Source organism: Tauraco erythrolophus, chromosome 12, assembly GCF_009769465.1.
Source record: "Tauraco erythrolophus isolate bTauEry1 chromosome 12, bTauEry1.pri, whole genome shotgun sequence".
NCBI classification, from domain to species: Eukaryota; Metazoa; Chordata; class Aves; order Musophagiformes; family Musophagidae; genus Tauraco; species Tauraco erythrolophus.
Genome location: NC_141476.1, coordinates 19,729,585 through 19,743,107, shown reverse-complemented (window position 1 = coordinate 19,743,107; position 13,523 = coordinate 19,729,585). Strand labels below are relative to the sequence as shown.

The window sequence follows — 13,523 nt, the reverse complement described above, 5'->3', positions numbered from 1 at the left end:
TTTCTAAGTGCGTAGGAGTCATTCACAGACAAGTATCTCTTACCATTCATCTTGCAGGCAGGGTGAAAGGGCAATCATGATGGAGCAGTCCTTAGCAGTCATTGCTATTCTGTACTGCTGCACCTGAGCGACAGAAAAAGGAACATCAAGTTTCTGGTACACTTCTACTTGCCTTAGTAAAGCATACTGTTCTTTACAAAAGGTGTTAGTACGCTCAGTATATTAGTATGTTGTTATTTTAAGAGCTGGAAATTGTCCCTGTAACAGATGGTTAGCCAGGAGCAAGTGGTCTTACAGCATTCTATGTAGAATCATGTTTATTTCCTACAGCTACTTCTCTTGAAAGCCAAACCAGCACAGTTCATGCAAACACTTCCTCTGTCTAGAAAGGAAATAACCAGCCTTAGCCTTATTTTTCTCGCAAGAACTGGTGCTAAACATGTTTGGTTTTAACTGCTTCTTCTATAAAGACACACCCTGGCACAACAGGAACTTTCACGGTGCCCGCCTCTGACAAGCCAGTGGTGATGCTCACAGGCTATCCATCCATTTCCATTAGACAGACGTTTATTAAAATTGACGGACTAAATGAGCTTCAACAACACGCGCAGGAAAATACCTTTGTTAACGCAAATGCTACTGTCCCGTCATCTTCAGTTGAAAGATCTAGCAGCTTCTCATAAAATGCTTCATTGTAAGGTCCATCTATCTGCAACGTACTTCTAAATAAATTTTAAAAGAAGATTTACAGACAGCCAAGGTGATTTACTGATTTTCAATGAGAGCTTTCTTTAGCAGCCCAGATACTCAGAAAAAACCAGTAACATTGATAAACATGGCAACAGGTTAATACTCAGAGATCTACCACCATGACCACTCCCTGATTTTTTCATATCACTTAAGATATGCTGTTCGGAGTTTGGGTTGTTTTGATTGTTGAGTTTTTTTTAAAGATGAAACATTCTTAAGCCACTGCCATCTGTGTACCACTACAAGAACAGTATATTTTGCAAAAATGGGTAAGTTTCAAAATTTCTAACAGTTTGCAGGTGCTCCCAGAAGCCTTTGCTGAAAACACTGGGGCTAAACACTTATCTGACAAGGCTTTGTCCTGTCCCGAGCTTTGTAACGTGTGCTAACAAGGGGATGGTTTATTTGGCCTCTGTCCTTCCCATGTTAAATACCTGAACTCCTGCTGAAAGGCTGAACCCACAACAGTGGGGTCTGCAGTGCACAAACACCCCACGGATGAAAGAAAACATTTCAAATTATTTGTTTAATGTATAAACATACAAGTAATCACTGCAAGTGATTTAAGCAGAACTCAAGGCCAACCCCTTGCCCATAAGACAATCCTTCAGCTGGATTCCAAGGGAGCAGAATAAGCACAAGGAACAACATCGTGCGAGTGAAGCCACCATGCCCTCGTGTGAGCAACGGCAGAACTACAGGCAAGTACAGCCCATAAGACACATCCAGGTTAAAACTGTTTACAGCAATTATTACTACAACTAGTAAGCTTTATTTGAGAACAAACGTAGCAGCTTGCAATGCCCAGTATTTCTTCACCAGGCAAGAAATACTATCAGATAAAGATTCTTGTGCCTCAAGTATGATTTGACCACTTGTGACAGGGGTTACAATTTGGTATTTGGAGCTATTCTCATCCCACAAGGGCAGGCTGGACAACGGGAGATACTGGGCCATCACCCACTCACACCTTCTGTGGGATCTTGCAGGCACAGGCTGGATTGCTGCTGAGTGCTAAATTCAGGGTTTTAACGGGCAGGTTGTAGGTTAAGCCAGCACAGGCTTCAGAATGACTGTAAAAACGTCATCATTACTGCAGATGTAGTCCTAGCTCTGCAGATACTGAAGGTAGTAGAAACCAACCATCCATTTTACTCTATCTTTCCTCAAACATACAATCTCCACTACTAAGGAACGGGGCGTTTTCTCTCTCAACCTGTTGCAAGCTTCCCGTAATCGTTACTTTAAAATTCAGGTCAAAGTGACTGACATCAAAACTTTTAACAATAAAACTCGTATTTTATGTTGTCTGGCATTTCAAGTTAGGAATAAACATATGCAATACCATGAAGGAAGGCTGTACGCAACACAACAAGAGAAAACAAAATGGTTATGTCTGCACAGAGCCAATCTTGTCTGTGTACCTACTTAATCAGGAGTGAAAAGGAAAGCCATCAAGTCTTACCTCTCTTCAGGAAATTCCTCTAAGTACTGCTCAACTCTGCTGTACAAAGGATAGAGTCCTTCAATATCCAGCGTGTCAAGCATCTGAGCCTGAAGGGTTTTATAAAGGAGACAACCCCTCGGTAAGCCAGAGCTTTCCAATTTATGTTTACCTAGAAGAAAATGTATTTTCAAGTAAGGCAGACATGAGTGTCATCGTTGCTTCATTTTGCCATTACATGTGCTTGTTCACAAAGCAAATCCAAATACCGTTTAGACCAATCACGGGGGGGAGACCCAAAACACTTCCACTTCCCAACAGCAGTGTGCCAGGTGCATGTGCTTACCAACACATTTACACAGCATATATTTGACTGCAGAATAAAACACCTGGAATACAGCTCTGCAAATCACTCAGAAAAAAACCCCAAAAACACCCACCACCACAATCCACCCAATTCCACTTGTTTGAGTCAATAAAAGAAATTTTTCATATGAGTTTGAAGCCACCACAAATTCACTTTCAACAGGATGAACTGTTGGCAAAAGTAATGTGGCATTTCAGGTATTGGGTCTTTTCTGCATTTGCTATCATTTCTGTAAGAGCTCTTTCTCCACATCATACAGCAAAACCAACCAGCAATGAGAAAGATCTTCCTCAAAAGCAGAATAAGAAACATGCTGGTTGTATAATTAGGTTAACTAGCAGCAGCTTGATTAATTAGAGCTTTACAAAACTTATGCACTGAGGAATCAACATGAGTTACAGTTTTCCAACTCTCACTTCCCATTCTTTTCCCTCCAGTATTCATACCTTTCTCTTTACCAGGAGTAGGGCAGAAGAAAAGAAAATGAGCTACACCCTGGCTGGGGAGGGCTGACAGGAGGAGCAGGGAAAGGCAAGAAACAGGTGTCATGTAACCAACCAAAGCAGCCAGGCTTCATCACGTACAACATGAAAATTCCCCACTCATTTGAAATACCTACAATGGTTATCGGCTCAAACTGATATTTTCTTCCATTGTTCCTCTACCACCTTCTGAATTTATTTTTATCCCTGTCACTCCCTGTCGCCAGGTACAGTATTAGAAGTGCTTACTACAAGGTCATATTAAAAACAATTATCTAGCAGCTATGCAGCTCAGAACTCATTTTTAGAATGTCACTAGAACTCCACTAGACATCAGTATTAAACAGCAAAGGAGAAGCAAACACACATCTGAATCGTTACGTGGTAACAGTTAATTATTGACAGCGCTCAAGAAATTGTTACTTACCATTTCTTACTAGCTCCCTATTAAAAGCACTTGCTTCACAGTAGCTTCGTCCTTGTGAAACGGGAACTGTCTTCATATCGCCTGCCCTGCAGGCATCGGTACTACTTAGTAGCGTCGTAGTTATAATGTGGATCAGTTCTTTAACAATTGTCCTTGTACAGTGTGGGCCACTGACCAGCCCATTGGAAGGGAAAAAGAAAGGTTTTAAGTGTCGAGCGAGTTCATTCCAGTCAGACACGCACTCCTGGTCATCTTTACAGCCATAAATTAGTTCTCCATTCTGCAAATGATAAAAAAAGAGTTAGGCACTTCATGAAATCCAGTTATTCACACTTAGTTAATCAAAGCATCAGATTTAATACTGTAAGACACAGCACAGAACGGTGCATTAGTTTAACAGTCTGCATACAAATACACACAATCCCAATCTCTTACGAGTTTGCCCTCTTAAGTCTAATCTCGTACCACAGGTAGGTAACAACCTTTGAGTTAGGACCAAAAAGGTCATTTAAATCACGTGCTAGTTCCCCAACTTAATCAACTGTAAGTAACTGGAGGGGGACTTTTTACAAGGGCATGTAGTGATAAGACAAGGGGCAATGGCTTTAAACCAAAAGAGGGGAGATTTCCATTAGCTCTAAGGAAGAAGTTCTTCCCTCTGAGGGTGGTGAGGCACTGGAACAGGTTGCCCAAAGAAGTTGTGGATGCCCCATCCCTGGAGGTGTTCAAGGCCAGGTTGGATGAGGCTTTGGGCAACCTGGTGTAGTGGAGGGTTTCCCTGCCCATGGCAGGGGGGTTGGAACTAGATGACCTTTAAGGTCCCTTCCAACCCAAGCCACGCTATGATTCTAATCAGAAAAATAAAAGTGAACGGATACTTAGCACATTTTTCCATCGCTTCTTTCTGAATAATGTCAATAGTGAAAGAGCACCATGTGAAACAACCTTCTTTTAAAAGCCAAATTGGAAAATGGAAGGCTATAAAAAGGGACAGAAAAGCCGTGATAGTAACCTGTACTAATACAAGACTTAGGACAGTTCATACAAGTTTATGTAATTCAAATAGCTGCTTTAATACCGGAAACAAATTGTAAAGAATCTTATTTCCTAGAATTAATCTGAAAATCTGCATAAACCATCAAGTTACTGCTTTGTATTTTTCCTACATTACTTCCACAGAAAAGGTAACTTTGTACTGGCTCAGAGAGGGATGCTGTGCATTCAGCTCGCATGAAAGCTGTAACAGTTCATTTTTAAAAATATTTGCAGCAATATACAAAGTCCTCCATCTTCTTCCTCCTGAAGAAGTACAAAGTTTTAAAACTCTGGTCACCTTTAAAAAAAGGCCTTTTCTACTAGTTGTTCCTTGGCGATTAGATTCTTTCAGACTAAGTAGTTCTGGGAAATTCCTACTTACCTGTCCTAACTTGAAACCTAACTAAGAATTTTCCCGTTTTCTTCTTTTGGTGGGATCCAGTAGTAATGGTGCTGATTAGGCAGGTCTGAAGTAGGATCTTGACTGTTCAGATGCTGAAATCAAATTGTTAAAAAGCCAAAGCAAAAAAGCAAGCAGACAGATTTGTTTACCTTAAATATTTTCAAGTTGTTCTGTGCCTCCTGTAATAAGCTCTTCAAAGCAAAGTGCATTCTCTGTTTATTTCTAGGGGAGAAAAAAAAAAATCCAAGAATGTTTTATCACAGCCTTTAGATGTTTACAGCCATGCCCAGAGAGCTCTACGGAATCAGAATTGGGCACCTGAAGTGAACACAGTCATTAAGCCTGTTACTCATGCTGAAGTCACTGCAAAGCACTACGCACAATTAGAACTTCGAATGTGGGTAAACTAAACAGCTCTTAGGGTTAACATTATGCAGCAAAAGGCACTGGTACATTAATAAGCAACTCTGGTTCCTGAAATAAGTGTAAAGAGGTTTACAGCATCAGAAATATCCACTGCAAAAGTCAGATGGGCATCAATCACCCTTAATACTATAGTGAAAGTCCAAGTAATCCGAGAAAGAAATCTGTAACATAGACTTTGGCAAAAACATAGAACCAAGTCACACGCTTCCTTACCCTGAGAAGAGATCCAGTGGGCAATATTTACTTGGTCGCTTCCATTTTCCATTCGCTACCTGTTAAAAACCCACACCACTGCTGTTAATCACTTTCTGGAATAACTACTCTCCGTTACTTTAATAGGCAGGCGCGTGGCACTGTCTTCCAAAGTCTTATGACATTTAAAACCCTCTGAAGGTACAACTCATGGGCTACTAGGGGTCTTCCTCATCATAGTTAGCGCTCAAGTCACTCAAATTGCATTCACAAATGGAAAACACGGAAACAGGTGACATTAAATTACAGTAAGGCACAGTTATCCGATTTCGGACACACGATGGACATTGGTCAAATGAATTCCATGTGTGTTACGTGCTGTTAAAAGTTACGAATGCCCCCACGCATTTGGTGAGCTGTACTCGAAGGGAAATTTGACATCAGAGTTTACCCAATCAATGGCATTAACAGTCCTCAAAGAGTAATCGGATATTTGTTCACTTCCAGCTTCCCACAGAACTTGTTCCATCTCTCACTAAACCGATTCACGCCCAGCAACTCAAATGTGTATCCACCTACTACCTTTAGTCATAACAGAGATTTCATCAAGTTTCAATAGGAAAGTAAGTCTGGAATAGCAAATACAGCACAGTGCAGTCAAAGGAAAGCAGGATGACTGAAACAAATAAAAATAAAAATTACCTTCAGATGCTGATGCATGCAGTAACGACACACCTTGTGCTTTATCTCCTGTGAAACATGGCTGGAAAAAGGAATGAAGCCACACTTTGGCTAAAACAAACAAACAAAATTTATAAATATAAACATATAGAACTATAAGGGCACACCACATGCAAATCTTTTCAGTTAAAGGAAAATTTAAAAAAAAAAATCACCACAACAAAACAACAAACAAAACCAGTCAACATCTAGCACTTAAAAGCTTAACATATGTCACTGTGTATGATTGCCAACTATTTTAGAGTCCTCGCTTAAGAAACAAGGACACACAAAACTGCTGGGGCCTAACAAAAGGCCTAGTAATACCTGGAAATTTCCCAAGTTTTGAAAGATGAGGAATTGGAAGAGGGAGGGGGACATTTCATCCTGTGGGTCCCAGTGAAAGCAGCGCGCTCTGCCTTATCCCGCTGCTGCATTCCTTTGGAACTGCTCTGCTCAGTACGTTCTTCAAAAACGCAACTCCCCCCAGAGGGTGGATCTCTGGTTCAGTACCTTAATCTCTATGCAGAGGATGGGCCGGTGCTCCACAAAACGGTATGGCTGCAGCCTGGTAAGATTAGGAAGGCACATTGCATAGCCACTGAGAGTGTCCATGTCTTTATCACAGCGAGACTCTGGGGAAAACAGGACAATTAGGTGCGTGGGTGTTTATTTTACCCTGTAGTTATCTCGTTCACAAACTCAGACCAGACACAGTTTAGCCGGCTGTAGCCAATTATGCACTTGCATAACTTTGCCCTCCCCATTATCAATGCCTGTTTCCAGTTTCCTCAAAGCTGTCGCAGGCACAGAGTGCATCACAAGCTGCTTTTAATGGCTGGTTTCCAGCTCATCCCAGGAAAGATACCAGTGAGCAGCTGAAACAGCTGAGGAGTGCATTCCATTGGCCCACAACAGGTAGAGAGACCACTGCACTCCAAGAGGCAATCTCGCAGCTGCTTACTAAGACTGCACCAACTACCATCCCTCAGTCTAGTCTAGAGGAATCTGTGAAAACTGGCAGGAATATCATAAACTGTTCAGAAGAAAGTGTAAATCTAAACAGAACCTGCAAGTGGCTTCGCTGAACTCCTTAGTCTGTACGTAGTGCTTTTTCAAGGATTAAAACATTTGCCCGAGGTTTGAGATCAAGATGCGCTGTATTAAAAAACAAAACTGGTAAGAAGCAATCAGCTGAAGAGCCACTTCTCAGTGAGAACTAGTCTCTTCCCAGCCATTTCAGTGTTTACACCAAAATAACAAATAGGTGAAATGGAACACAGAAGGAAGAAAAGCCAAATTCCCCCTCCTCACACGCAACTTAGAACAAGAATTTCCTCTGCTACAACCATCCTTTTAAAAATAGTGGTTTTGAATATAGTCCAGATTAACAGTCCTGACAATACATGAAGTAGCAAAATGGTTTCGGACTAAGATTAAGAGGCATCACATAGATAAACACCTCTAAATAACCTCGCTCCCACACACATCCTTTGGGGAAAGGTAACAGGACAGAGGAAGGCCTGTGAGATTTTAATTCGAATTTGATAACAACACACACTCCTGGATTTACAGACAGCTGTGTTCCTAAAGAGACATACGGAATAGGTGTGTTCAGTTATAGCTTCCCTTGCTAAGAACAATGTCCGTTCCGAAAAATATATTGCAATAGAAAAAAAAATCATCTCGGAAACGGAAGCCTCATTAGGCATCAGCCTATGCTTACATGCTGCACTACACTAGGATAAGCAAGAAGAAACCTTTCTCCAAAAAACGCTGAGGTTTGTTTTCTCTTTCTAAACTTAAGAAAAACTACATCCATGTTCAGCTGAAAGCCACTTGCCAAATCAGATACACCCAGAAATCTGAAGTATTAGAGAAGTTCTTTCTTAAGGTAGACAGGCTTATTGTGAAAGGAAATATTAAAGGAAATTTTTTCCTTAAGGTTTAGAAAAATTCCTGTTAAAAACAGACAGTGAGATTTGCTGTTGTAAAGCAAGAAATACCACTTGGACAGCCCCTAACACCCACATTTCTTCCTCTAAAGAAGTCCCCCCAAGCTGCGGACACATAAAATTTAACTTCAGGAAATAAAACTAAATTCTATTATTCAGTTCTACCAGAGCACCATCAATTCTGTAACTTTTATTAGACACTTTTTACTTTCCTTGCTAGTTCCATGGTGCCAGAAACTGTTTCTCAAAAAGGTGAGGACAAGCCAGCAATAAAGAGCATCCTGTACTCACTACCATTACTTCCATTAATATTAATTCCATTTTTTCCTGGATCAAAGGTGTTGAAATACTGACTACAGTTACCAAAGAATTTAATTCCACATTTTTCTTTAATTAATTATGCTACAGCAGGAGTTTCTGGCCATTCTTACAAACATTTGAGAACATGAGATGAACACACCATGAGGGACCATCTTCTCTTTGCCCATTTTAGAGCTTACACCTTACTGTACCTCAGCCACACATGAAGAACGAGTGTGTGGCTGAGGTACAGAACACCCAAGTGTTGCTGACTAAGAACAACAACATCCAATTCTGTAGCACTTGACACTGAATACATCAGAGATTGCCACACTTCCAAGTCTTGCAGCATGTTCCAAAAGGTTTCACAGGTCAACACCCCCTTACCTCACACACTGGTCTCCTTCAGTTCTCCCTGTCCAGGGGACTAGAGAAGCCTACGTGCGCTTCACTGCTGGACAGGAACCCCAGAGCACCATGGAAGAGTCGGGAGAAACGGAGCCCAGCCCCATCTCCCAGAGATGCTCCCTGCACTTGGATGGCAGCACAGCCTGTAACGCTGCAGCCCCTCGCACTGAGATGTGCTCAGCTATCAGGAGAGGGACATGAAAAGCTGGAACAGGAAGCTGCGCACCGCTGGAGCACTGTGACTCCCAGGACATGAGATGCTTCGCCCCAAGTGAGATACTAACACTGAAAACAAGACAATTGAGTGGGGAGTTTCTGAAGCCATCCTCCTTCCAAAGCTCTGCTGCGCCACCCAGGAGAACCCCCCTCGCTGACCGTGGGAAGGACTTCGCAGCAAGGTGGAAGCTGGTGCAAGCAGTGACAAACACAGGCTTGCAGAGGGTCCCTTTCCCCAATTCCATCAAACTGGCAGCAGACACAATTTTTAATTCTAGAACACGCTTATTTTTCCACAACGAATTTTCAATATGTCATTGTCTTAAGATTTAAAGAAATTTCCTCACGTTCTGAGGCAGGATGCTTTTTTTACTTTACAGTAAAGCGCAATGCTTTACAGCTTGAGGAAGGCCCCTTTCTAATGCTCTCCCTGGCACTTACCTGGCCTCTCTGGCTGAATTTTTAAACAGAGCTGTCTTACAAAGTCCAAAGGCAGTTGAATAATTTCCTATTAAAAAAAAAAAAAAAAAGAAAAAAGAGAAAGATATATTTCAGCACAAAAATCGATACACGGTTTGCTGGTCTTACAATGGAATACCAAAGTTCAGTGGCTGTTAACAGCAGTACATCAACTACATAATCAGCAGCTTCTCCCTCTGATCAACCGTCTATTTGAAGACCTGTACCTGCAATCACATGAAATACTTACTCTGCTGTGAAACCAAGAACTAATTTAAATAAATGCATGAAAAGAGAACATTTTTGGTGCGAGGTTAACATGCATGAAGAAACCTGCATCGCTTTGTCCTCTGCACAAATGAGAGTCCCATTTCGTCCTGTCCCATGTCTCACATCCCGCCCTTCCAGGGCAGAATTGTGTAACTGAAGTTCCAGGAGAAGATGTGACTTTTCCACTCAAGTATTTGACGTTCAGTTAAGTAGATCTGGCCGCCCTGAAGAACAGAGTGAGCGGCACGGGAAAAGGATACCTCTGCCTGTGCAGAAACCCAGACAATTCACATGAACCAGATTTCTCCCTTTGCTTTGCAGTTAGTCTCAAAATCTCCCTCTCTCTCACACCTCTCACCATATTGCAGGGCAAAGAAATGACCACTCTTTTCTTTAGTAGCTTGAAATAGCTCAAACCAGAGTACAACCCAATCACCTCGTGAGCACAGAGCAGGATCTTTGTTCTGATCCAAATGTTTCTTGCGCACGTATCTTACTCGGGAACATCTGCAAACGCTATTAATTCCTTTTACTGACATTCAGTGTTCCCCAAATGCATAAACCATTTATTTTAGGAATAAGACATTTACCCCATGGTGAACATAGTTCTCCCCGAAGAACTGCTTCATGACGTGTTTTCCAAAGTCTACAATGTTTTGCAGATGGTGTAGTATTTCCTCTGAAGTCTGGAAGACAGAAACATGGTAATTTAACTATGAAATAATGCTAAACAACATCAAGAATACATACACATACTAGTCAAGGATTTAGCAAAGCAGCTCAATTGCTCTACCAAGTTTGGTAGGTCAGTGCATGTTGAAATTAGGCACATGAAACGCGTGCTACGTTTTTTTCCCTACTGCTGACCAAGAGGCTGGGATGACCAGGAAAAACATGACAAGAGGTGATTATTCTTCCCAAGTTTCAGGGGAAAAAGGACAGACAAAATGAAAAAGGTGGAAGAGAGGGAGATTACTCAAAATCGACTCTTTCATTGACTGTTATTCTTAAAGCAGCTGAAAGACTGTAATAGTCACAAGAGATACACAGCGTGCCTTCTTACCATCAGGTGAAATGCAGGCGAGGCTTTGAGTATCACAAAATACGTCACCTGGAGATTTGGAAGAGAATGGCTGCAAAGACTGAGCCACATGACAAACCTCTGCATGAACAGGTACTGAATTTGCCAAATCCTGCCCCAGACAATGGAAAAAATCTTACTACAATGTCATCTCCCGTTAATTTTGTTATCTGTCTACAAGGAAACACAAAAGTTCTACAAGCTAGATAGAGAGGAAGCTAAACGAGTACTGGAAGCAGGACAAAGACATCAGCACAGTCTGACTCTGACAGACTCCTGCTCATTAAAGAGGGAGCAGAGCAGCTTTACAACATCATCCCATTCCCAGCACTCCAGCACGCTCTGGCTCTCTGCAGTCTTTTATCGTTACGACAGACAATCTCCAAGCTCCTGTGTCCTTTTTGTAACACAAAGGTTTTCTGGAAATATACTACTTTGCCTTCCACCATACGCTATAAAGCACTGAACCATATAGATTTACTCTTGGGATTAAGTAACGGTGGAAGGAGAGAAAGTGCAACACTCACGTCCAAGTTAGAAAATCAGTGAGGAAAAACAACACGAGCAGAAGAAAAAGAAACCAAAACAGAGCAGAGTAAGAGAAAATGAAATGGAAGGATGATGTTATTTTTTTCCCACCCAGAGGGTTTATCACTTACCAAACTTACACAAGTTGTGCAGGACTAACATTAGTCTGTTACTGTAACACAGGTCTGCTAAGACTGCGTACCAAGTTTAATATTCTTCCCCAGCAGGATTCACTTTCCAGACTGAAGCAGCAATACACAATGCTGCAATGCGCAGCGATGCTTTACAGAGAGAAATGTCACTACAGTAACACACATTACTACAGACTTACTTCAGTAACATACCATACTACCCAGTTACTCCAGTATGCAGAGCGCTAACCAAAATCCCAATTCTTTGGAGCAAGCAGGGAAAACACAGTTTTTCCAAAGCACTACACAGCACTTCCATCACTCTGTAAAGGCCGGGACAGCACTTGTTCTTTAAAATGCTTGGCATATTGTATGTGGAGATGTTTCTCAGAACGGCTCTCCCTAAATCCTTTTAAGAGAGCCAAAACAAGCCTGGAGTCTCTTCCCAACAGGCAATCTTCCGCTGCTGGAGTCTTAGAACAAAACACACACTTGGATGCCTGAATAACTTTTTCAATTGCAGTCATCTGGTCTGAAGAAGTTATATTTAAGAAAAAATAACTAACAGGCAACAAGATGTGCGAGCAGGCCACCCACGGGGGAATGCAAAGGGTATTTTACAGCAGCGTTGCTCAATCTGTGCTTCCCAGGAAGGCCAGTGCCCCCATCACCAGTGCTGAACACACGCAGATCCATCGGGCCAGCAGCCCCAGCTCCTCTGATCCAGAGGGCAGAGGAGACCAGGGCTGGGGCAATCCCCGCTCCCCAGCCCCCTGCTCTCACCCTGCGCACACTGCAAACACACTGTATCCATCTTCCCTGATGTTTCACTTGTTCCGGGCTGGGGAAGAAGGTGCTTTGCAGAGGGGAAAATCCCCGGGCAATTTAAAACATCAGCAGTTACAGTATCTTCCTCACTTGATGAAGTGGAAACAGCAATTCTGAGCACATACTATAGCAAAAACTTCAATTTATATACAGATTTCTGCCCTTTTAATCACCACAGAACCCTTTATTTAACTTTATACAAAGTTAATGGTGAGAAGGAATGTTACATCATCTCCTATAGTAACTGAAATCTCAGCTAATTCCCATGTGCAATTATTCTGACCTGGTTTGCTGATGTACACCATACCTACAGGATTTTTGTTTTGGTTTTTCATTTGTTGTAGGTTTGGGGTTTTTTTTTAATATACAAAATTACAAATCAAGCTTCTGACACCTGCTCATCGCCTTTTAAGAGCAAGTATATTTGTTATACTCTAAATAAGAAACAAAAAACAATTAACAGACTACAGAAGCATCACCTTTCAACATTAAAAATCACTAAGATAAAAGCTTTTGAAGGACCCATCAACTACTGCCAGCTCATTTAGCAAAACACTAAAATTCATCAAATAGGTTCTATCCAATAAAAAAGAAAAAAATTCACTCATGCAGAAGACTCATATTAAAATTAGCAAGATACAATTAAAGTCATTCCACAAGTCCTCACACTCTTCTACTCAAGAAACGCAAGCCCCAGAGTTCCATTATTGATTATATGTATTTTTTATTAAAACATTGAATTCTAACAGTAAGAATTACAATTGGCAGTAACACCACCTTGTTTAACTACTAGATTATCTAGTCCCAAATGCATACCCAAACCATATAAACAAAAAGCAGCGTCCAGACTTCTTTATTGTTTCCAAAGGAGTTAAGCAGAAGAAACCGAGATGCATTTGTCCACATCTGAACTTCAGTACGTGTCTTTCTAGTACATATTTTGCTCCAACTGCCTCTTCCAGTGCTGTTTACACTGGATGAGCTGCAATGTCATACACAGGTATCTAACACTTGATATCCTAACTCATCTTGCACTAGTCAGGAATATAGATTACACCTAAAAACATTTTCTCCTCTACAGCTGTCATGTTGCTATGTCCA

General features: G+C 41.5%; 1 protein-coding gene across 1 annotated transcript in view; it reads right to left on the bottom strand.

The window, feature by feature from the left end:
* IPPK (inositol-pentakisphosphate 2-kinase) overlaps positions 1-13,523 on the bottom strand; it is a 32,789-nt gene that overhangs the window by 2,619 nt on the left and 16,647 nt on the right. Inside the window, exons 3-12 of the mRNA XM_086619158.1 lie at positions 10,445-10,540; positions 9,567-9,633; positions 6,760-6,881; positions 6,229-6,318; positions 5,548-5,606; positions 5,058-5,130; positions 3,471-3,750; positions 2,216-2,366; positions 620-722; positions 44-123 (exon numbers count right to left, since the gene is read on the bottom strand). Coding sequence (XP_086475284.1) covers positions 44-123; positions 620-722; positions 2,216-2,366; positions 3,471-3,750; positions 5,058-5,130; positions 5,548-5,606; positions 6,229-6,318; positions 6,760-6,881; positions 9,567-9,633; positions 10,445-10,540 — 1,121 coding nt within the window. The remainder of the gene's footprint in view (positions 1-43; positions 124-619; positions 723-2,215; positions 2,367-3,470; positions 3,751-5,057; positions 5,131-5,547; positions 5,607-6,228; positions 6,319-6,759; positions 6,882-9,566; positions 9,634-10,444; positions 10,541-13,523) is intronic.